The 25615-nt window shown below is 41.4% G+C and overlaps 1 protein-coding gene across 1 annotated transcript in view; it reads left to right on the top strand.

Annotated features, from left to right (window-relative positions):
• The window catches only part of PDE1A (phosphodiesterase 1A), a 242230-nt gene that overhangs the window by 178941 nt on the left and 37674 nt on the right, over positions 1-25615 (top strand). Inside the window, exons 6-10 of the mRNA XM_077829867.1 lie at positions 224-364; positions 7681-7781; positions 14533-14658; positions 21536-21637; positions 21753-21873. Of these exons, the coding sequence (XP_077685993.1) occupies positions 224-364; positions 7681-7781; positions 14533-14658; positions 21536-21637; positions 21753-21873 (591 nt within the window). The remainder of the gene's footprint in view (positions 1-223; positions 365-7680; positions 7782-14532; positions 14659-21535; positions 21638-21752; positions 21874-25615) is intronic.

Here is a 25615-nt window from a genome sequence, read left to right as displayed (position 1 = left end):
TGTCCCCTGAGGGAACAGAAGCAGACCAGTCCGTGAATTCCTCCAGTGCAATTCAGGTTCTAGTCCTTTATGTTTTAGTAATTTGCCCCATCACCTGGATATTTGTGAACTGGTGCATCAGAGTTACACTGTGTGTTAATTTACGTTTTATTTATTACACCATTGACTTTGTAGCTGTTGCAAGAGAAACATAGCTTATTATTCTAATGTTTGCTTCTCACAGATCCCTGTGCCCAGTCTTATTTCATTTGCAGAAGCTTTGGAGGTTGGTTACAGCAAGTACAAAAATCCATACCACAATCTGATCCATGCAGCTGATGTTACTCAAACTGTGCATTACATAATGCTTCATACTGGTATCATGGTAAGAAGTACTACAGAACTCAGCCACTTTAGTTTCTCAAACTCACCATTATATAGGTATCTACGTGGGTATCTAGATGCAGGCTTACTGGTGCTACAGATGTCAATCATTTTAAAGGGGGCTTTATCGAGAGATGGGCCCAAACTCGGGAACTGGCTCTGAACCTCATGTCTCTATAGAGGGTGCATGAAAATCACCGCTATAATCACAACCAAAACTGGGGACTCACAGTGTAAATGAGAGCTTTGTCAAATTTCTGATACCTGGATTTGGCATGTGATCCATTCTGCAGACAGATTTGAGATGCATACTGTGACACAAATCTCAATCAGGATCTGGGGTTCTGGTGTGGGGCCATTTCTAGCTGGGGGGATTCTCTCCCCAGGGAACAATAGTGTAGTTTAGCAGCACATATTGAATATGTGGATTAGGAAACCTATTCATTTTCCTTTCTTCTTAGAACTCAGCGAAGGAAAATGGGCTATAATATGCAGATGATTCTCCCTACGTAAGCAAAAAGGGTTTAGAGAGAGTCTTCTCTTAATTTGCCCTGGGCTTGAGCATCCCTGGAAGTGATGAGAATGTCCGAGTGACCTGGAAGGGTATTCATCCACAAGAATTGGCAAGTGTTGTTTCCATTACCAGCCCCTTGCCCTGGAGGTTTTGCAGTTTTAATCTCTGCTGAGGCTCCACGGGTAAGGGACTGCACTGAACCAGCGCATCCCTTGTTACCCGCACAAAATTCTCTGTTACTCACACAGTCTAGGGGCACCCACCTTTACCCGGTTCCTAGGGTTCAAGGCCTAACCCTCTTAATTTAGGCACCCACCCTTACCCTGTTCCTAGGGCTCAGGTTACGTAACCTTACACTATAGGGCACCCACTCTTATCCTGTTCCTAGGGCTCGGGCATAACCCTGTCAATTTAAGTACCCACCCTTACCCAATTCCTAGGGCTCAGGGTGTAATTTTGTGCGGGTTTTCAGGACCTTTTACTAGTGAAAGAGCCTTACGCAGTAATATCCTTATCCTCTATTTATTAACAATCACCAAAAACAGAATGCCCACTCTACACATACAATGCTCACCTCTCCCAATCCCAGTAAAACAGATGAACTTTTCTTGATGGCCAGTCAGGATCAGGTCCATCTGGGGGACTCCAGTTTCTGCATGGTGTCCTTGGCAGAAGTCTGGCAGCTCTGATAGGGCTGTGTTCTGGAGTTGGTTCCCAAAGAACTTTCTTTTGGACCCCAGTTTATATAGTGAAACTTGAGTCCTTCTTAGATATACCTTAACCAATCATTATACTAAAATTTTACTAACCAATCCTAACATATTATAACAAAATTCTCTAACCAATCCTACCCCACCACCTTAATTGATTTTCAGGTAGCAAAATTAATTATGTGACAGACAGAAACAATCAAAGAACCAGACAGAGATCATACAGACAAACAATAGAGAAGTGGAGATCATAAAGACAAAACAATAAAGAAATGGGGATTTCACAACCACAACTATTGATAATTGGTTTCTTGCCAGACAGAATGCTATCAGCCTAAGTTTTCCTTGACCAGCTTAAGATCTGTTTCTTTATCTGGTGATGGTGGGTATTATTAGGATGAGGTGTCATTCTTAACAGCCTGATATTATGTTTTAATGTAATTTAGATGGAATGTGAGGATGTGACTTCCTGCTTCTCAGCTAATGGTTGCTGCTCTCCTAATATGACAGGTTTTAGAGTAGCAGCCGTGTTAGTCTGTATTCTCAAAAAGAAAAGGAGTACTTGTGGCACCTAAGAGACGAACCAATTTATCTGAGCATTTATTTGCTGGAAATGGCCCACCTTGATTATCATACACACTGTAAGGAGAGTGATCACTTTAGATAAGCTATTACCAGCAGGAGAAAGGGGTGGTGAGAGAAAACCTTTTGAAGTGATAAACACCCATTTTTTCATGGTCTGTGTGTATAAAAACATCCTCACTGCATTTTCCACTTTTATGCATCCGATGAAGTGAGCTGTAGCTCACGAAAGCTTATGCTCAAATAAATTGGTTAGTCTCTAAGGTGCCACAAGTACTTCTTTTCTTTCTCCTAATATGGCTGCAGTCAAAGGCCTTAGGCTTTAGGCCTTACAATGTGGCTACAGGAAAAGGCCTTATCCTTACACTCTTGAACACCCCAACCTCACTTGGTCCTCATAGAGCCTGTGGCAGCCAAGAGATTGCTATCGCTTTGCACCACTACAATGTCCCAATGCTTCTGTTTGTTTTCTTGGCTTTGGCAGCTGAAGCAAGTTCATACACTCATCCTAACTTGCAATGTTTATACTATTGCCCTTTGACATTGCTTCAGTAAGGAATCTCCACACTACAAATTTGGTTAGTTAGACACTTGTTAGTCCTGACTCAGAATTAAAATGGACACATTTCATCTCTGTCAATTACCTTTCGGGACACTGTTTAGTCCTGAGTGTGAACTCTGTGTTTTAAAAGACAGAGAATGAGGAAGGAAATGGTAATAATATATTGTAAGACTTCTATCTGTTAAGTCAGTAGAGTACAAAACCCTTGTGAAAATAGCAAGTTTAGAGTTGGCTTTATGGGTTTTCAAGTTATGCCCTGATATACACCTTGTACACACAGTTTATATCACTGGGATTACATGTAATATAGGTGCCTGATATTTTCTTATTGATTGTCAGTGGGAAAAGGATCAAGCCCAATGACAATGGAGAATTTGGCCTTAGCATTCTAGGCAATTTTGATTTCCTTTCTAGAAAAGTATCTAAAGTATCAGGCATTTATTTCAATATTGTAAATTTTAATGTAGTATTCCTTACAAAGTGAGGGTCAAATTCTGCAGTCTTTTCTCAGGCACAATTGCCACTGGTGTCACTGGGAGCAATGACTTCAAATCTCCCCCTGAGTGATTAGTTAATATGTGCCTGTAAAGAGCCTAGCAAACTATTGCCACTGTATAAATATGAAGACTAGAAGAAGAAAACCCTAATACTAGAAATCTGACTCCAGCCTACAGAGTTAAATGACACCAGAGTGTATCTCTGAACACTGGATGGAAGAATACATTGCACATTAGAATCCTTGCTACTATTTGCATATCAGTTCCCAGAATGCTCCCCCAGCTTATAAGTATGGTACTGCAAATGCACTTGGGTGTATTGAGTTCTGTCCCACACTCCTAGGCTTTATAGCTATTCCTGGTCCTGTGTAACATCATAATAATTTGCACTGCCTATACAAGTGGTTCTTAATAAAATAAGGCCTGTTTTAGATAGCCACAGTTAAAAATATTTATTATAATGGTTCCTGGATAACTTTGTCACTGTTAATGGGACAGCAGCAAGCCAAAGGTCTTTTCAAAGTGATGCAGCATACCAGGCAAAATAATAGTTTCTGAGTGTCAGTGCTTGAAAAAGGCCCTATTGATGCTATTGCCCTGCAACGTATTAACATCATTTAATAAGAGGCTGAGTTAGGAGATGGTCCCATGGTTAGGACTCTAGCCTGGGACTCAGCATACCCAGCTTCAAGTCCTGGTTCCACTATACCAGGGGTGGGCAAACTACAGCCCGGGGGCTGCATCCGGCCCTCCAGGTGTTTTAATCCAGCCCTTGAGCTCCCACTAGGGAGCGGGGTCCTGGGCTTGCCCCACTCCGTGTGGCTCTTGGAAGCAGCAGCATGTTCTCTCTCTGGCTCCTATGTGTAGGGGCAGCCAGGGGGCTCCACACACTGCCCATGCCCCAAGCACCGCCCCTGCAGCTCCCATTGGCCAGGAACTGCAGCCAATGGGAGCTGCAGGAGGGGTGCTTATGGAAAGGGCAGCATGCAGACCCGCCTGGCTGTGCCTCCGCTTAGGAGCCAGAGCGGGGACGTGCCGCTGCTTCTGGGAGCTATTTGAGGTAAGCACCACCTGGAGCCTGCACCCCAACCCCCTCCCATGCCCCAACCTCCTGCCCCAGCCCTGATCCCCCTGCCACCCTCAGAACCCCACAGTCCCAGCCCATAGCACCCTCCTGCACCCCCAACCCCTCATCCCCAGAGCCCACATCCCAAGCCAGAGCCCTCATTCCCCCCATACCCCAACCTCCTGCCCTAGCCTGGAGCCCCGTCCCGCACTCTGAACTCCTCATTTTTGGCCCCACCCCAGAGCCCACACCCCCAGCCAGAGCCTGCACCCTCTCCCACACCCCAACCACCAATTTCGTGAGCATTCATGACCCACCATACAATTTCCATACCCAGATGTGGCCCTTGGGCCAAAAAGTTTGCCCAGCTCTGCACTGTACACTTCCTGTCAGCCCTTACACCAATCACTTTGTCCTTCCCCCTCTGTAAAATGGGGAGAGTAGTACTTCCCTTCCTCACAGGGGTGTCTGGAGGATAAATACATTTACAAGAATGTTTGGTGATGGGGGCCATATAAGTACTTTGCATAGCTAGATAGTGCCACCCTCCCTTTGGGGAGCTTGACAGTACAATGCACAAATGTTATATTTGTCTTCTTGGCTTCTGTCACTTAATTAACTTGCAGCCTTATTTACCCAGTGAGAGTGACACACAGTACTGCTCACAGGCTAATTGTTTTCACAGCAGGCATCCCTTCTAATGCCTTTATCTGCACTGCCACTCTCCTCTCTGACATGTGCCTGTGATATTTCACCCACCTTTGATGTAGTTATATAATGGGTGCCCACAGGAGTGGATTTATCAGTTCAGGCATGTCATTTGTAGTCTTTCTGTGTTTTCTCTGTAGCTTGTAGAACTGATATAGAGAACTGCAAAGTGTTGATCCTGTTCTTTCCCCCTGCACTTCTCTGGGCCATTGATTAAAGCAAAGATAAAATAAAGCTAGGTTTTAGAAACCCCTCAACCTCTAACCTTTTACAGAAGACATACATTTTAGTATCCTTAGTTTTACAGTCCTCCAGAGAATTGCTATGTTTTCCCGTTTTCCAAAAAAGCCTAGATAGTCAGAATTATCTTTTCCCAACTGTAGTATTTATTAAATGCAAAAAACAAAAACAAACAAAAAAACCCACCATACATTATTGGACCACTAGGGTTATGAAAGTCAAGAAATAAAAAAAATCATATTAACATTAATTTACCCAGAGTAAACACACAATGGAATCTGTTATCCAAAACTTTCAGGTAATCAGAGAAGCTGCCCTTTCTGCTGCTATCTTAGTCCAATCCTTGGACTCATACTGAAGATCTTGGTCTGGGATAATTCTAGTATCCGAAATCTGAGTCAAATAACAGATAAAATCTTTCCCTGACCCTAATGTGGCTTAAATAGCTGAATACCCATCTGAAGAAGTCAGAGCTAACAAGGACCAGGTATCTCATCCAGCCAGGTGTCTATTAGACATACAAAGTCAAGGATCATGGATGATGGAGAATTAGCCTCTAACCTTGCATTAAATTCCCTGAACTGAAGGGTAGGGTCACTATTATCTGATGTCTTCTATGATTAAACTCCAGATGAGACAAGTGGAACAGATAATACAGATCTACAGTTAGGAACCAATGAATCTGATCCTCCAGATACACATTCTTGTGGAATGTAGAAAATTGTGTGGGGATTCTAAAGTCATTGTTTGTTTGGTTTTCTTTTTTATCTTGTGAACAATACTCAGAGTAAGGGGGAAATATTCTTCCCCCACCATTAAATGTGTTGTGATACTCCCACTTTCTTATATTTCCCACCATAGTGGAGATATGACATAACCATCTTTCTTGTCCTCATTCCATGTTTTATATAAAGGAAGATGTTTGGAAGATTTTTGCTTTGTATTTCAATCTCCTAAAGGGACCATGTGTGTTTTATCTGAATACTTAACTGAATATTGTCTTCCCTACTGTAGCTACAATATTTGCCAGCATACAGTTCCACATGAAATTTGTCTGCAGTCCATAGACACCTTTGCAAGAAATTCTTTACTAATTATAGAAGGCTTTTCCGGAAACTATTGTGGTTGCTAAAAAAATGATTTTGGGAAGAGTGGCTTAAAGATTTTGTGTTTAGATTTAGTTACTAATAATGTCTAAGTTTCTATTTCAGTTGTTCTGTTGAAAACATTGTGGAGTCAGTCCCAGCTAGGGGCCTAGTTTTTATAATACAAAATGCTATGGAGGTTGTTGTTTCCATTTTTAGAACCGCTTACAGTACTTTCTCTCATTCCTTAACTGTACTCTTCATAAATCTACATAGCTTCACCAACTAGTCAGTAGTCTCAGCATTCAGACAGTCTTATCTTTTCTCAGCATGTCCTACTATGTTATTCTAACAATATTAGTGAATCTTTACTGGCTGTTTTCATCCTCATGAAACAATGTGTGGTACTCATATCCAGGCAGCTTATGAAACAGCACTTGTATCTAGTATGATATAAACCTGGTGCCATAATAATAATAGTGGGTGGGTGGGTATGGTATGTATCAAAGGCAAAGAGACCATCAATTTAGTGAAAATTACAAAATGGGTGTAAGAAATTTTCGGCCAAACCAGAAATATGACTCTGTGTGGTTAATCTGTGGGTGTTATTAGATTTGTACTGAGTTCACTCTTAGGTGGAATACATTTCATCTAGACTGAGTAAATGTGTTATGCAAGACAACAGAACTGGAGGGGTGAACGTATCATGTGTCTTCAGAAATACAGCAGCGTGGAATAGTATCAGATAGCAAGTAAAAGCTATATAAAATTGCATCACAAGTGTACCAAGCAGACCTCAGTTTTATACAAAACTATTGTTCTAAAATGGCAGCATTTTAACTATAAGAAGAAAAAAATGACCCAGTTTCAATATTGCAGGATTGGTGAAGTCTATGTTTAATGTTGATGTGGTACTTGGAAAAACACTGTGTGTTATTCGTCTGCGGGTCAAATCTTACACTAAGTGGGAAATTACAATTGTAACTTAATATTAAGTTTTACGTGTAATTAATTTAGCAAGAGACAAACATTGGCTGGCTGACAAAAGACCTCATGTTCAAAACCTCTGCCAAATTTATCACACAAGCTTTTATCAAATAATAACAATTTACTTAATTTTTTTTAACATAAAAGTTTTACTTTGCTGTTGCACATAAATGGCCCATCCTGGTCCCAATTAAGTCAACAGAAGCTGAAGGAGACATTGTAGTGTGCAATGTTCAAGATTTTATGACTCAATAGGAAAAGAAAAGTAAGGTTTAATTAAGCTACACATAGAAACATTTTCAATAATGTAATATCACAGTTAAGGTGTTGTATAAAATGTGACTGGTTTTTGCTTTTATTCACTAGCACTGGCTCACAGAACTGGAAATCTTAGCTATGATCTTCGCAGCTGCAGTCCATGATTACGAGCATACTGGGACCACAAACAATTTCCATATTCAGACAAGGTAAGCATGCTTCATCTTATGATATCATGTCTGAATGCAGCTGTTGCAGCCCGATCTAGGAGAAAAAGGAAGGCAATTTAGCGTCAAAGATCTGATGTTCATACCCTTTGGATCACAGCTGCAAGGCTCAGTGCCACTGGGTGGGGTCAAGAAAGTACCTTAGTACATTAAAGAAGAGAGGGAAGAATTCTTGGCACTCATTCAGCAGGAAATGCTTCACCTGACCAGCAATTTCTCAAAAGTTGGCTTTGCTGTGAACATTAAAGTTCTGCTTCCTAAAATGTTTTACTTCTTTGGATGCAGGTGGTAGTCAGCTTTGCAACCCTTAGTTACCCACGTCATACTTGCTCATGTGAGTAGCCTCCTTGGCTTTGATACAGTTAATGAGATTACTCCTCTGAGCAAGGAAGGACAGCATGTGAGAATAAGGATCACAGGATCTGGTTGCATATCTTTAAAGTGAAATCTTCACATTTGACCGCTCTGTGAGGGGTCATTGCAAAATTCTTGGAACACTGACTGACAAGGATGCCAGTTGTACAGAATATTTCTGAGCCTTCTCTCTTCTCGTTATCCTTTGTACCCACTCCCTTTATTTCTGGCTTAGTAGCGCCTTTACAGGTTTCAGAGTAGCAGCCGTGTTAGTCTGTATTCGCAAAAAGAAAAGGAGGACTTGTGGCACCTTAGAGACTAACACATTTATTTGAGCATAAGCTTTCGTGAGCTACAGCTCACTTCATGGGATGCATTCAGTGGAAAATACAGTGGGGAGATTTATATACATAGAGAACATGAAACAATGTGTGTTACCATACACACTGTAAGAGAGTGATCACTTAAGGTGAGCTATTACCAGCAGGAGAGTGGAGGGGGGGACCTTTTGTAGTGATAATCAAGGTGGGCCATTTCCAGCAGTTGACAAGAACGTCTGAGGAACAGTGGGGGGGGGGGGTAGGGGGGAATAAATAAGGGGAAATAGTTTTACTTTGTGTAATGACCCATCCACTCCCAGTCTCTATTCAAGCCTAAGTTAATTGTATCCAGTTTGCAAATTAATTCCAATTCAACAGTCTCTCGTTGGAGTCTGTTTCTGAAGTTTTTTTATTGAAGAATTGCAACTTTTAGGTCTGTAATCAAGTGACCAAAGAGATTGAAGTGTTCTCCAACTGGTTTTTGAATGTTATAATTCTTGATGTCTGATTTGTGTCCATTTATTCTTTTACGTAGAGACTGTCCAGTTTGACCAATGTACATGGCAGAGGGGCATTTCTGGCACATGATGGCATATATCACATTGGTAGATGTGCAGGTGAACGAGCCTCTGATCATGTGGCTGATGTGACTAGGCCCTATGATGGTGTCCTCTGAATAGATATGTGGACACAGTTGGCAACGGGCTTTGTTGCAAGGATAGGTTCCTGGGTTAGTGTTTTTGTTGTGTGGTGTGTGGTTGCTGGTGAGTATTTGCTTCAGGTTGGGGGGCTGTCTATAAGCAAGAACTGGCCTGTCTCCCAAGATCTGTGAGAGTAATGGGTCGTCCTTCAGGATAGGTTGTAGATCCTTGATGATGCATTGGAGAGGTCAGTCAAGAATTATAACATTATAACATTCAAAAACCAGTCGGAGAACACTTCAATCTCTTTGGTCACTCGATTACAGACCTAAAAGTTGCAATTCTTCAACAAAAAAACTTCAAAAACAGACTCCAATGAGAGACTGCTGAATTGGAATTAATTTGCAAACTGGATACAATTAGCTTAGGCTTGAATAGAGACTGGGAGTGGATGGGTCATTACACAAAGTAAAGCTATTTCCCCTTGTTTATTCCCCCCATCCACCCCCCACTGTTCCTCAGACATTCTTGTAAACTGCTGGAAATGGCCCACCTTGATTATCACTACAAAAGGTTTTCTTCCCCCCACCCCCGTCCCGGCCACTCTCCTGCTGGTAATAGCTCATTTTAAGTGATCACTCTCCTTACAGTGTGTATGGTAACACCCATTGTTTCATGTTCTCTATGTATATAAATCTCCTCACTGTATTTTCCACTGAATGCATCCCGTGAAGTGAGCTGTAGCTCACGAAAGCTTATGCTCAAATAGATGTGTTAGTCTCTAAGGTGCCACAAGTCCTCCTTTTCTTTTAGCTCCTTTATAGTATCCCATTTGGTCGTATATTTGAAGTAGGCCTCCCAGTCCCCAGACACCCTCCTTGCCCTCCTTCATATCCCTCCTTAAATGCTGCTTCCCCTCCAGCAATGTCTCCAAACCCATCTGAACTGTTATTTGGGGTGTCATATTTGTTTGTATTAAGTTGCAAGATCCTTAGGACACGGCGACATTTTCAAAGACAGAAATGGCAGTTCGGCTTCTAGGCGGGGAGTCTGAGGTGCCTTTCTCTGCCTATTTTGAAAGTATCCATGCTGTGTACAGTGTAGTCCAATGGAGAAAGCACTGGACTGAGAGGCCAGAAGCTCCGTGTTCTAGTGTGGGCGCTGCCATTGCCTTGCTTTTCCTCAGGTTTCCTCACTGTAAAATGGGGGTATTTACCCAGCTTTAAAAAATGTTTTGAGAGCTACAAATGAAAAACACTGTAAGTGGAAATCTAATGCTATTGCACTAGAAAAAAAGGTATAAAACGTATAGCATGCCCTTTCTTCCTTAATCCCAAAGTGGGGTGGGGATGGGCCTCTCATGATATGGCATATGGAGACGTTTAATAATAATTAATAATTGACTTAAGTCTATTATTGCTGAAATGACTATATCATTTAAAAGTATGTTGGGTAGGGATTGCTTTGTTTTAACAATAGAAAAAGCTATCTTTTTCCTTCAGAGTAACAGCCGTGTTAGTCTGTATTCGCAAAAAGAAAAGGAGGACTTGTGGCACCTTAGAGACTAACCAATTTATTTGAGCATAAGCTTTCGTGAGTTACAGCTCACTTCATCGGATGCATTTCTTTAAATACTGTAGGGCAGATTCTGACCCACTGCTGCGCTGAGATTGCCCAGAGTAGGGGAACATCTGGTGGTGCTTTTCTCTATCACTGCAGTTTGGGAAAGGGGTGTGGGCAGGACTCCATATCTCAAAGATCACTTGGCCCATGGACACAGCCGGTACAAGTTAGAGCAGCCGGGCATCATTGGGACATGGTGCCCCACCCTGTAATCTGAGTTAGATTGTGGAACTGGGGATTGGTTTAGTGCAGAGCGGCTCATCAGGCACCTTTGAGCCCCCTCCTCAGCTGTACTGAAATACTGAACAATTATTTCCATCACTGTATTTTGGCAAGAAAACCACTCTTCATAAGAGAGAACAGGCGTGTTCTTCCACTTACCTGAGGTTATACTGCCTGCCAGTGGTAGGCTATAGACGGTGTAAGGACTGCATACAGGTTAATCAGCTGATGTTCTTTGGGACACATGCTTTGATAAATCTGATGATAAACAAATTCTATGTCTGCAGCTAAATTACCAGCAAAAGCCCTTTCCTCTTCAACATAATGGTGCACTCACACAGTCTGGCTAAAGATAAGTTGTTCTAAGTTTAAACTGCTTTTCTGTTCTAGTCTTTTATATTTTGGTTTGCAAAAATGGAAAATAAATTAAGCTGTTAAACTCTGAGTTTTAAAGTTAAATACTTACTAGAATGTATTTGTTTTGTGATATTACCCAATCTTCCTTCATAATTGGATCTGAACGTAAAAAAAGAGATCTATTCACCTTTCCTCCATGTTTCTATTACTTCAAAAAGGCAGAAGAAATTACGCTCACAGTCATGTCAAATCTCCGCACTGGTTAAAAACAACCATGATTAGCTATGTGGATCTAAAAAAGTGTGCTTCACAAAAATACCTGATTGGCAAATCATAGATTTTCCCATATCAGTAAGAGCTTGGACATAAACACTGTCATTATTTAGGTAGGATATGCTTTGTTCACTTAATAAACAAACTTTACAATCCTGCTTTACTTCGGTAGTTTCCTGGGTTCCATACCGTACACATGAGTGGTTAGTTTGGATTTTTTTTAATAGTACTCATTGTTTCAAGGGGTACATTTCCACCTAACTAACAGTGGAGCTAGCTGAGTAGCTAAATCATCACAGAGCACTTTAGAACAGTAGTTCACCTGTCTTCCGTTACAGTGTTATAAGTGCCATGGATGTGTAACCCATGCCTGGTTGGTGTGGCACTCTTGTGACGAAGTGGGACTGTTCTTAATGTTTCCTCTGAATACTTTGGGGTGCCTCAGTTTCCCCTATGCAGTTCTTAAGTATCTAGGTGGTGCGATAAGGGTGTATGATCGTTGCAGAACCCTAGAGGTCAGGTGTGTGCACGGGTCTGGACACAGAGAATGGCCAACACCCTGTTTCCTGGCAACTGATGGCCTGGGCCCTTCCCCCCTGCAAGGTGATAGCTAAAGGGTTGAAGACAAAGAGATCAGGTGACCTCCAAGCCCAGGAAAGTGACAAAGCCCAGAGGAGGAGGGGCTGGAGGGTGAGTCACTTTGGGGCTGGCTGGGGACGAGGAGTGAAGTGCAGACGTGGTTGTCCGGGTCGCTGCCCCCCAAAATGGACCCGGCTGAGGGGTCCTGTTCTCTGTACCTACAAGCTCTGTTTTAGACCACGTTCCTGTCGTCTAATAAACCTCTGTTTTACTGGCTGGCTGAGAGTCGTGTCTGACTGCGAAGTTGGGGTGCAGGACCCTCTGGCTTCTCCAGGACCCCGCCTGGGCGGATTCACTGTGGGAAGCGCATGGAGGGGTAGAGGATGCTGAATGCTCCGAGGTCAGACCCAGGAAGGTGGAAGCTGTGTGAGTTGTGTGTCCTGGAGACAGTCTGCTCCCAGAGAGGAGACTTCCCCAGGGTCCTGCCTGGCTTCATAGGGAGCAGTTCCAGAGCATTGCCCGGGGACTCCGTGACAACTCTGTCCTCCACTCATGGCACCTAGCTCAGCTAGAGATTGATGAGTCTCTTACAGCCTTAGCAAAGAGCCATGTGGCTTTTAGCTTATGCAATAGAGGCTCATGCATTTAGCTCCAGAGATCTCAGGTTAGATCCGGTCTGCTGACAACTGGGGTCTGTCAGCATTACAGATGGGACCAATCCTAATTCCTGATTTATACACCATCAAAGTATGGATCCAAAGCTTGGGCCCTTTTCTAATTATTAGAAAGAGGTCATATTGTCAAGCACACTGTTGTGGATGAACAAATTACCACTAATGATAACTAGTGATGGCAAGGTCATAACTCTTTAAAACTAATATTTAGAGCTCTCTTTATACAAAGTAATCAAAGCAGACTTTTCTCAGAATAGAAGCTGCATATTATTTCTCAACTTTTCAGTAGCAAAGCTCCCCCTGTTGGTGAATGCATTACAATATTGTCTTCTACTGTATGTGAGTACTTGGAATAGCTTGATTTTGAGCAGTTCGACTCCTACTCCTAATGGCCTCTTGTGCACCAGCCGTGGAGTGGGGGTGGCACATGACATTGACATGAAAGGAAAGATCAGTTCTCATCCCTGGTGCCATAGCTGCCCCAAGCAGCTGGGAGGAACAATTGCAGGAAGGCCCTATAACCCTGGACTGGAGCACGCTTAGCACAGGTGGAATCTTGAGCAAATTTAGCTGCTAAACTCTAAAAAGTCTCTACAGATCATGTATGAACTGAGATTTTCAGAGGCTAAAAACTTGGTCAAATTCAGGTTGATTTTCACAGGTCAAACCCCTTCCATCAAGATTACCCCCTCTGGCACATTTCAAATCCCCACTCCATAGCATAGAGGCTCAAGAGCTTCTCTGCAAAATGGTGTTTAGAATTTTTTTCAGATGGGCAGAACATATATTTCCCCTAACTCCATTCTGAGAAATACCTGAACCATTTTTGATGAAATTCCCCCCACCTCTTTCTAACTCCACAGTCCAAAATAAAATCAGCCTGAAGCAGATATCTAGCATGGATTTAGCCCAAATGGTTGAAATTTGAGAAAGTTATATGCAGCTGAAAACAGGGTTTTAGATTGGGAACTGTCAGACAACCTGAAGTACAAGTCTCACTCCCTGTGCCACATATAATATCATATAAGTTGTATTATTATAATTTTTTTTAGTCAAAGAGAGCCTAATTTTGCAGTCCTTTCTTAGGACTCAGGCAAAACTGCCTTTAAATTCAATGAAAGTTTTCTTTGTGTAAATACTTTAGGATTGGGCCCTTCTCCTGTATACCTCATGAATTAGCTGTTTTATTGCAAAATGATGTAATAGGTGCAAGCATGAAAGTAGGCCCCTTTGATACCAGTGGATGTACCTGGTCCAAAGGCTTATGAGACAGGTGGAAAAAGGAGTAATGTTGTTTGAGGATATTATTATTATTTCTCTTTCAGCTTAATTTTTCACTATTGTTTTTCCTCTTAATTTCACTTTTTTCAGGATTTTCCTCACAAATTAATCTCTCTGATGTATTAATTACATACTATAAAGAGAAAACAATGATACATTCAAAATCTGGTCCTTGCCCTTTACAGTGGCTAATATGGCAAGAGAGTTCAATTACCAGCATAGCTGCATTTTTTTTTTTTTATGACGAGGAATTATCTGTGAGGTTTGATTTTCAGACCTTTATCTACTAGGATGAAATAAATAGCATGTCAAACTAAATCAACAGACCCTTTTATGGCAACAGAGCCTCTTTCTCTCTATTATGCTAACATCAGTATCCTGTTGCTAATCATACCTGTTTTATACCTAGGTCAGATGTTGCAATTTTGTACAATGATCGTTCTGTTCTTGAAAATCATCATGTGAGTGCTGCTTACAGACTTATGCAAGAGGAAGAGATGAACATTCTGGCAAATTTAACCAAAGATGACTGGAGGTAAGATCTATTGGGACATTAACGATGATTCCAGTTAATAAAAAGGGTAGAGCTTCTCCTTTGCACCTCAGTTTGGGTATGTCTACATGTTGAATTGGGGGTGACTTACTCATGCTAACTCTCTTTGAGCTAGTGCACTAAACATAGCATGTAATCCTGGCAGCACGGTGGGCTAGCCACCCCGAGTACGTACGCATCCAAGACCCTAAGCACGTACTCAAGGCAACTAATCCATCCCACTTTCGTGGCTACATTCTATTTAAGTTGAGAATCATACCACCAGCCTGAAGTGTAGACATGCCCTTTAAATTCTAGCTGAAACTGAAGAAGCCTTGGAAATGGAAGCATGTAAGAGCATTGGAACTTAAATGGGCATTAAAAGAGATGATCAGAACTGTAACTGACATTTCACAATAACTCGAGCCACAATCTCACAAATGATAATTGTCAGGACTGCCTTGAGGTCTTCCATTATTAAGGAAGTTGCTATGGTGCATGCAGAGCACACAAAATACAAGTCTTCCTGTGTTGCGGTCGGTATAGCTGTTATCATTCAAGTACCCCTAAAATATGTAACCAATAGCTGTATTGTGGCATCACTGGCAGGCAGGTGTGCTGCATCTGGAGAACATTGCTTCTGGGAATGGTGTCACTAAAGACAGAGAGCCAAATTCTGCTCACAATAATACCTGCACAATCCAATTGTCTTCAGAGGAGTTGCATGATATGAGAGTACAATTTGGCCCATCGTGTATATAAAGCTGCAGTACTGGCCCAGACATAAGCCTCGCTGTATAACACCTTCTTATTTGCATGTAATCGTTTATTTCCTCTTTGGAATCAGATCATCGTTAGGCAATTCATTTCCATGTAGCTGAATTCAGAGATGGAATATGTAAAACTGGCTTATAGACAATAAGGGTGTTAATATTTAACAATACAGGGAGTTAAAACCCATTGATTTTTAATCCATTAATTACCCTTAATTGTTGCGGCAGACCTCATACATAAAGTATTTTTTTCATCTCTACGATTGAGGTGGACTGCTACATGTTTTTGACTTTATTTTTTCTTTCAGAGCACACTTACTCTCATTCATTGTCCTTAAATTTTTTAAATGAATTTAGTTCTGGACAAAGATCAATAGCTTTGGAAACTGATTTTAAACTTGTGCTATGAGAGTATTCTCTTATCCACACTGCCTCTACCAGTATGACTTAACATTGTTCTGGAGGCTTCTACCTTCTGAGGATTGAAAGGGTAGTTCCATCTCTGTGATCCCTCTGCTTAGACTGCCACTGAATACAAAGAAAGTGATTGTGTTCTGGGGATGTAGAAGAGCCATTAAACAACTTTCAGATGCTGATACCTTTCAGTCCCCAGCAGTTTGTGTCACTTAGAGGTGAAAGATTCTGAATCTTTATGCCACTTACATGGAGATGTGGAGTCAGTAGTTTAGTACTTTTTGTCTTTATTTTTTCCCATAGATATTTTATCCTAGCAAGATGTTTGTCACACTTATTAACATGTTATCTAAGGGCCTTAAGATATATAGGACTAGAATCTGGTCCAGCCGAGCTACAGTCAGTAAAGGCCCAGGGCAAAGACACCTCTGTGCTTCCCTGATCTTGGGGTCACCAAGGATTGGGCCAGTCCCTGACATAAATCAGTGCAACTTGGACGCTGCCTGAATTTACACCCCGCTGCCCCCAGAGGCCACGCTAGCAGCCTGGGATCAACAGGACCCAGTGCATCCCAGCCACTCCTCCTTCCTCAGGTGGCTAGAGGAGGGGAGAAGAGGAGCCCCTATGACAGCAGAGGATTCCTCAGTGCTGGGAGAAGCCTCCAGTACCCAGATCTCTCAGCTCCATGCTGCTTCTCACTGGGAGACTGGAGCAGAGCAGGTCTCAGGATCGGGACTGTAATAATGTAGTTTTTGTAGCATATACATGTATTTCTAAAATGGTCTTTTCTACCAAGACTGATCAATCTTCATACTGACTTTCCTTCTTTTTTATGCTGGGCTGTACACAATGTGGCTCCTTTACGCTTTCGCTCAGTGGTGCTCTCTGTCTCTTTCTCTTCATTTCTCTTTGCTTTAGTGGTAATTTAGTATGCTCTTTTAGAAGTTGTTCAGCTACTCTCCAATTGTGCTTGCTCTTGCTTTTGAAATTCCTTTCATTGTGACCTATTCTATATTTCCTATTTATTTTAGTGGTTTTAGTATAGATATTTGTATCAGAATTTCTTTATATGGAATGGTTACACAGTGCCCAGATTCTGCTCTCTGTTGTACTCGTCCAACCCTCGAGAAGTCAGCAAGGTTGCATGGCAGCCGTAGGGGGCATAAATTTGGCCCTTTTAATGAGACTATAATACATTTATTTAATAGAGGCAGGAAGCCCAATTATTACTTTTAGATAGGTATCATTAATTGTGAAGGCTTCTGAAAATTCTGCTACAATATCACCGATATTCAACATGAATAAATGGATTTACTTAGTTGAGCTAAAGTAGGGCATCCAATTCTCTATTTGGTCACATAAATCAGCACTTTATATTGGTACCTCTAATAAATCTGTGCATGCCTAAATGCTGATTTGAATACCCACACAATTTATGGAACTGGTTGACCTAATTTTGAGGGTCAGGTTGGAAAATGATGATCGCCTGGTATTCATTTTGTAAGTTCAAAAATATTCTTGTTTCTCTGTTATGGTTTGCAGTGGTTCAGTAGCACAGTGGAAAATCCATTTAGCCACTTGAAAGAAGCACTTCAGTTTTTTAAATTATTAATAGAATGAACTTTTTTGATTCTCTTTTTTGAAATCCATGCCATTAAAATAGCAGCTTTGAAGCTTACAATAAAGCAAATTGGCAGTAAATTGAAATGACAATTTGTTCGACTTTTTCAGCACACATCCTGTCTGATTCATTTAAATACTGTCAGACCTGTTTTCTTCAGTTGTTCTGATTTTTTTTTTTTAATGCCCATGCCTGGCTAAACCATGGCTTTGCTAATTATTTCATCAAGATAAAGGAAAGTGATTGAGATTTTTTTTTTTTTGCATTACCATTTTTTCTACCTGTTAACGTCAGAGGGAATATGCTAATAAACTCTCAGCCTCAATTAAGTTTAAAACACAAGGTTTGGGTCTGAATCAGTGAAGTACTGCCAACCTTGTGACAAGGGCTCTGTCGGAGGGTAATACATGTGACAGTCCCCAAGTAGTATAGTCATTCCTCACTCTTTCCCTCAACCCAAGCTCACACCCCTGCCCCAAATCCATCCTTTCCATACTCTTCTCCCTTACCTACCTCCCCTGCCCAAAAATTCATCAATCCTTTCAGCCTCATTTCAAAGAGGAAATAAACAAATACATTCAAATAAGAAGGTGTTACACAGAGAGGCTTCAGTCTGGGCCAGTACTGCAGCTTTATGTACATGGTGGACAAGATGTGCTCTCACATCATGCAACTCCTCTGAAGACAATTGGATTGTGCAGGTATTATTGTGAGCAGAATTTGGTCTCCCTTTCCACACCAGCCATTATCCTTTGATCCGCCATGCTTCCACCTCCCCAGCTGTACAGTGATACTCCTCTAAGTGGCTCCTCATTCTGTCAGCTGTTTCACACGGCAGCAGCAATGCTGGGAAATGGGTGCCCTGTGGTCTTTGCTGGCAGTAGTGGTGGTAGACATTTTGTCCTGCAACCTCTGGGTTTCGAGTAGGGTGACCACCTTTTCAAAAAGCAAACATGGGACACATGCAGGAACCCCACCCCCTCCATGGACTCACCCTTTGCCCCTCCTCTTCCCCCAACCCCACACCCTCTGGTCCTCCTCTTCTCATCTGGAAGCCAGAGCCAGGCTGTGGTAAGAACCACCCAGGGAGCCTTGGCCCCTCCACCTGCCCTGCGCAGGGTGCTGGGGTGTCCGAGAGCAACCTCCAGCCTGTATCCCCACCTCCTTGGATGTGCCATCCAAGGCAGGGAGAGATCTGGGGCTCCCCACAGTGGTCCAGACTCCCTGGGCAGTTCTTACCACAGCCCAGCTAAGGCTTCCAGTCTGGCCAGGGCCAAGGCCTTGCGGGGAACAGGAGGAGCAGGGGATGGGGCCTCATGGTGAGCAGGGACTCAGGGATTACTCTTAAAAGTGAGCTCAAGAATTGAAAGTTCAAAGGAAATAAAAATCTGTAGAAACAGGGGGTAGGAGTTTGTTTCAGGTTTGTGTTAGGGTTTTTTCTTTCCTATTTGCCCCCAAAACAGAAGAGTATAACTAATATAAACCCCTCAGTTTCCATGCAACTGTTTCTTACAAAAAATGGCTTGCTTCATTTGAAGGGTACAAGTTCAAAGCAATGTGCAGGAGGAACAGTTGGGATGCAGGTTAATTAGTGTCATATTAGGAGGGCAGGCACGGTTGCCATGGTTGCACATCATTATTTGAATAGCAAAGGGAGGCCTGAATCTCCACTCAGTTACACCAGTACAAATCAGTAGTAAGTCCATTGAAATTAGTGAGTGACACCAGCTTAAACATACTGTTGTGGGAGTTCAGCCTCAAAACTTATAATAAACCATCATATCTCCTCTAAATAGAATTGCAATTAACTCATATCGTAAAAGCATAAACATAGGATTTTACACTAATGTTTAACAGGGTTTGTTCTAGAACCTCCTGAATACCACATTTTTCTCACAGGATCAGACTTTAAGGTCACAAGGGACCATCATCATCTAGTCTGACCCGCTCCACATTGCAGGACACAGAACCTCACCTACCCACTCCTGTAATAGACTCCTAACCACTGGCTGAGTTACTGAAGTCCTCAAAACATGGTTTAAAGACTTCAAGATACAAAGAATCTACCATTTACACTAGTTGAAACCTGCAAGTAACCTGTGCCCCATGCTGCAGAGGAAGGAGGAAAAAAAAACCCACCAGGGTCTCTGCCAGTCTGACCTGGGAAAAATTTCTTCCCAACCACACATATGGTGACAAGTTAGACCCTGAGTATGTGGGAAAGACCCACCAGGCAGACACCTGGAAAAGAATTATCTGAAGTAACTGAGAACCCTCCCCACTGTGCTGCTGTGACAGGCTTTAGACTGCTCCCGGTCCTACACTCTCACCAGCTTTCACACAGGCAGGGATACACCCAGCTGCAGTTGCATGCAGGCTTTGGCCAGCCACTGCATGAACCAACAATAGAGCCGCTACAGCCAAGATAACCCCCAGCTTCCCAGCCTAGGACCCCAGAGCTGTACCATCCTGCCCTGCTCAAAACCCCGACCAGTACAAATTTATTACTCAGTTCTCCCTCAATGTGGAGAGGAATATGCACAGTACCCTTGTGTTAAACCAAGCTGAAATTTTCCCTAGATACTTCCATTCAAAGGCACACTGGTTTAGATTAAAACATAAAACAAGTTTATTAACTACAAAAAGATAGATTTTAATTGATAATAAACAGATCAAAGCAGATTACCTAGTACATAAACAAAACTGCAAACTAAAATACTAGAAAATACTTTCTAAAATACTAGAAAGACTGGATATGAATTAGCAATTTTTAACCCTGACTGATGATACAAGCAGGCTTGCAGATTCTTAAGGCACAAGGTGCAATTGCTTTGCAACTTGAGATCCCCACCCCCCTACCAAGACCTTTTCTTTCTGAGCTTCTCCAGGTATTGAGTTGTGGAGGAGTAAAGAACAACAGATGATGTCACTCCCTGCCTTATATAGCTTTTCCATATGGCAGGAACCCTTTGTTCCAAAAAACAGTTCCCAGTCCAATTTGTGGAAAAATACAGGTACCCAAAATGGAGATCAGTGTCATGTGGTCTGGTCACACCCCCTGGTATGACCTGCTAAGTCATAGCAGCCATTATTTACAGGCTGTCTGGAGTGATCTCAGGAAGGCTCACCAGGTTGGGGATAAGCTTCTCCTAAGGCAGGGGTTCCCAAACTTGGTTTTCGGCTTGTTCCTGGCCAATGGGATCTGTGGGAAGTGGTGGCCTGGCCTGCGCTGCTTCCCGCAGCTCCCATTGGCTGGAAACGGCGAACCGCGGCCAGTGGGAGCTGTGAGCGGCCATACCTGCGGACGATCAGGTAAACAAAGCGTCTCACGGCCCGCCAGGGGCTTACCCTGAACAAGCCATGAACCAAGTTTGGGAAGCCCTGTCCTAAGGCCTGTTGTTTTTCCTAATGGCCCATTACCCTGAATAGGCCCTTCCCATCAGCTGTCTAGGCTGAAAGCATTTATGCTAGTTTGTAATGGTCCATAGTGTTAAGTTGGTGGGGATTTAGACACAGATGCTGTTCTGACCAAACTTGAAAAAGGGGAAAAGAATAGAGGAATTTTAAATAGCCTGAATTCCTAACATTTCAGATTGACACTTCTTAGTCTCCTAAATGGCTCCTGAACCTTCTAGCTAATATTAGTATTGTATCTGCTGTACGCTAAATTGGAAGCTTATATCCTCCTGTTATTGTAGTGGACCCAACGGTCTAAATGGTACTCTCTGTTTCTGAATGTGATGATCCTAGTAGTGGGGTGAAATAAGCAGAAGAGTTATAGCCAGGGTTGCACTTAATTATAGTTTATGCACTAGAAAAGAGGAATCACAAAACAGCATGACTCTGAAATAATAATTGCAGAGTTGATTTTGTGAAGTATGCTGTTTCCACAGAATCCCCTTAGGGACATAAGGTTCCAGTTGTTAATCATGTCTTGAAGTGCTTTTTTTAATTAAAAAAAGTGTTCATTTTTGTTTAGAAAGATATGAATTAACCAGTGCCTCCCAAGCAAATGTTCCATAAACAGAATAAATTACTTGTAATTACTAACTTTGCTTTTGATTGCTTTCAGGGAACTTCGTAGCCTGGTCATTGAGATGGTCTTGTCAACAGATATGTCAGGACATTTCCAGCAAATTAAAACAATGCGCCATACTCTGCAGCAGACAGAGGGGTAGGTTATTTTCCATTCTGTTCTTTAGAAGTTTCAAATGAGTTCATGCACAAGAAAAGACTTTAAACAGTTGCTGCTGTTCTGAGATAATTGGAGCATGTCCTTGATTTGACAGGATAGACAAAGCCAAAGCCATGTCTTTGATTCTACATGCAGCAGACATAAGCCACCCAGCAAAATCTTGGGAACTGCACTACCGGTGGACAACGGCACTGATGGAAGAGTTTTTTCGACAGGTGCCATTTTCAAAATCTGTTAACATAGTTAAAGTGTTAGTTACACTGTTAGATATTTTATAATTCTACCTGCAAGAATACTGTCAGTTATAATTTAGTAAAGTGATCAGAATCGTGCTTGCCTTACTTTCAGAAGTAGTCCCACTGACTTCAGTACAAATACTCATGTGAGTAAGATGAATAGGATGTTGGTTAATATCTATTTCAGCTGATGGCAGGCTCCAAAGCATTAGCTTTTTTTCTTCTCTAACAGTATTATAATTTGTCAAGTTGATTTCATTCTTTAGACAGAGATCTGTATACACTCTGAACTAAAAAGAGGTATTGGGTAGGAGGGAGTACCTGGATATGTGAAGGATGTGTGTTCAGCAAAGAAGGCAGATGAATGTTGTATCCATATCATATTACATAAGTCTTCCCTTTTCCCCTTATTGTGAGCTAGTGCTGTGCATATCCCACATCGGTATGATGGAGTTTTCCTTTCATGCTCTTTGTGGGCCTGATCTGCAGACCACTCAAGTCAATGGCAATCTTTCTATTGCTAATGTGGCCATAATTTTGGAATCAAACACAGTGACGCAGCAATGTGGCAGTATTTTTTGTGGTGGTGAAACAGTCGTAGAAAAGACAAAATGCACTTTTTAAAAAATGTGTGGTGTTGTACTATTACCAGCTTCTGATTCAATAGCAACATGTGTTTATTTCACAGAGTGGATAATTTTTTCTAGTAACAAACAATGAGTTTATCTTGAATCACTGAGCAAGTGCAATTAATGTTAATTTTAAGTAAAGAAGAAGGGCTTTGACAATGTTTACATTGGTTCCACCTTTCTATCACTCCAAACACTCCGTTGCTTGTAAACGCAGAGCAAATTCTACTGTCTAGCAATACCACTAAGCAAACATTGTGTAGTTGGGGGAGAGGGGAAGCAAACATTTCAAGTGGTGAAATGAAAAAAACAGGACATTTCAGGTGTCTTGCACGAATTATCTGGGATCCTACGACATCGTGAAAAACTGGGTTTGTCTCAATAAAAAAAACCCCTGTGATCACTTTACCAATTAACTATGAGTGAGTGATTTTTGCTTTCTGTTGTGTTCAGAATTTAGAAATTGCTTGAAATAAGAGAAAAATAGATTCTAAACTCCTCCTTTTTATCTGTCTCAGTATTGAGGATCATTCTGATATGGGCCATTAAAATGATAACAAAGAAGCAATAGTGGAATGGGAAAAATAGGTAACTTAATAGTGGGGACATTTTAGAAAACTGCATTTTAGTCTATGCAACTAAGCTATGCCCTCAGTAAAAAAGCACTGTGGGAGAAATAGCACTAAGAAGAATATTCTAGGCACCTCTTAGGAAGCGATTAACATTAACGTTGAAATTAACTTGCTTTTAAATAGGTAGCTTTTAGTGGGGTGGGAATAAGATGGTCACCAAAGGGGTAAGAGGCATTTCCCTACTATTCTGTACAGCATTTGAATAGTTCATCTTAGACCACCATAATTATTTTAAATTAAAATATATCCTTACAGAAGGAAAAGAAAGTTGAGCATATAGATACTTCAGTGTCTTCGTGACTCAGCAAAGTAACTAAAGCAACTACCTCCCTGTATTTGGGATATAGCTCCCATCCCTATGAATCTGGGCCCTGCACAAAGTTTTAAAACAACAATGATTAAATTAAAATTGGACCTGGTGGCCCAGAGAGAAGCAGCAATGTTGTCACAAAAAGAGCCATCAAAAAAACTGATCAAAGCCTAATTTAGATATATCATAGCACCTCCAGTGATTACATCTTTGACAAAGCAGATAGGGAATGATAAATATTGGCTGCCTGGCCCATCTAGATTGTCCTTTTGCTATGTTATATTTTGTGGCTTTCAAACAGGAGTAGTCATACATTAAACTGGAAGGGGTCAGAGCAATGAATGAGTCAGTAATTTATTCCATCTGCTCTTGAGAGTTCTCACTCAATTCCTAAAGATGCTTACTACTGATTTTGAACAGTAAACTTCAGGACCTTATTGATTCTTTGATTTGCCTTTGGAGAGAGTGGAGAACTGGTGCCTTAATCTAAATGATGAACAAACCCAGTTTTGTGGAAATGTTGAGCAGCAGCAGATCATTAATTAAGTTCAACATCAGGACTTGAAGTCTGGAGTTACCAGTTGGTGCCTCTTACTGTAAATGGAAATGATGATGATATAGAATGCTGGAGGAAAAGGGGAGGACCATCAACCCAGATGAATATTACTCAGAAGAAGGTCAGAAATGAACAACTGTAGAAGCATTTTAGACATAGGGAGGCAGGATACATAGACTCCATGGAACAGTGAGGCAATATGTTCAGGCCAGGGCTGTAGCATTAACAATATATAGTTCTGTACTGCCTTGATCATTGAGTGCACAGGATAGGTTAATGCTTTAATTACTACTTTATTCTTTCACTGTAAAATGGTACTGGATTATAAATAAACTGCTCAAAGACTTGAGTTTTTTAAAAACAATTTTTTGTCACTGAAGTACACTTATGCATTTCATAATTATAAAAATATGAAACTCTCTCATAGCATCTTCATTTCAAATGTACACAGCAGAAACTGGGATAATGTGCACTCAGTCGAGACAGGATATAGGCTGCACATATCTCTAATGTGAACAGTTCTGGTTAATGTTAGTGATAGGTGAACCTCCAAAGCTTCTAAAATATGTTGCAGACAAACACGATGGGGGAGAGGGGGGTGAGGGAGGAAAGGGGAGGAATAGGGGGAGTGTCTAGTCTTGCAGTCTGTACACAGCCAAAACCTCCCACCCATTGATTTCAGTGTCTATATAAGAACTGCAGGATCAGGTTATAACATTTAACTGAACTCAGGGCCCATGGAAAGTAGAAAATGTGCTGGAATTTCATTTCCTTTTTCCATCCAGATTGGGAATTAGATGATAATAGCTATTCCACACTAGTTTGGTTTGTCTGTTTCTGGTCTCAGCCAAAGCCAGAAGGTGCAAAGTCATAAAAAAATAAAACTTAAACTTACAATTTCTGAACAAGATTCAGTTTGAGTTTCATGTGAAGGCTTAATACTTTGTTTTAACTCAAACTGGTTTGATAAATAAAATAGATGTAATAAAATCAGTACCTGAAATGAACCATGAAGAGCTTGAGCTCTGACATCCAGCTTGATGTCTATTAACCAACCTGTCTTATAAAATATGTGATGATGATGATGATACATTAGGATTGACAAGGAATTGGAAACTTATTTATTGTATGTTTGTTGTATTCTATACTACATTGGTCAGTCAAAAAGGTTAATTTCCAAATAGTAAAACACTGTTCATGTTAGAAGACCCAAATATGATAAAGACATTTCAAGACTTCAGAACTTAATTTTTTTTAAAATGTCATTTGCCTGCTTACACAGCAACACAGACAAAAGCAGCAGAAACTGAGAGTTTCTGAGAACATAGGAGTTTTTAATATGCAGTTTTAAAAGTGGGCACAGATGGAAAATGGACATTATCTTAGAAAACTTTATTCAACTGGCACTAAGATTTAAAATATGTATCAGTAATAATTTCAAGGGCAAAGCCTTAGAACATTATCATAAAAAAGTTGTTTTCACTTAAAAAAAAAAACACACACAAACCACACCCATCCATCTCAAATGCACAATGATAAAGAAACATACAGCTGAGGTCACTCAACCAAGCACCCAGCCCTGACAGCATTCTGC

The sequence above is a fragment of the Eretmochelys imbricata genome, chromosome 11 (assembly GCF_965152235.1).
Source record: "Eretmochelys imbricata isolate rEreImb1 chromosome 11, rEreImb1.hap1, whole genome shotgun sequence".
Taxonomy (NCBI): domain Eukaryota; kingdom Metazoa; phylum Chordata; order Testudines; family Cheloniidae; genus Eretmochelys; species Eretmochelys imbricata.
Note: the sequence above shows the minus strand (reverse complement) of the source record. Positions and strands in the feature narration are given on the sequence as shown.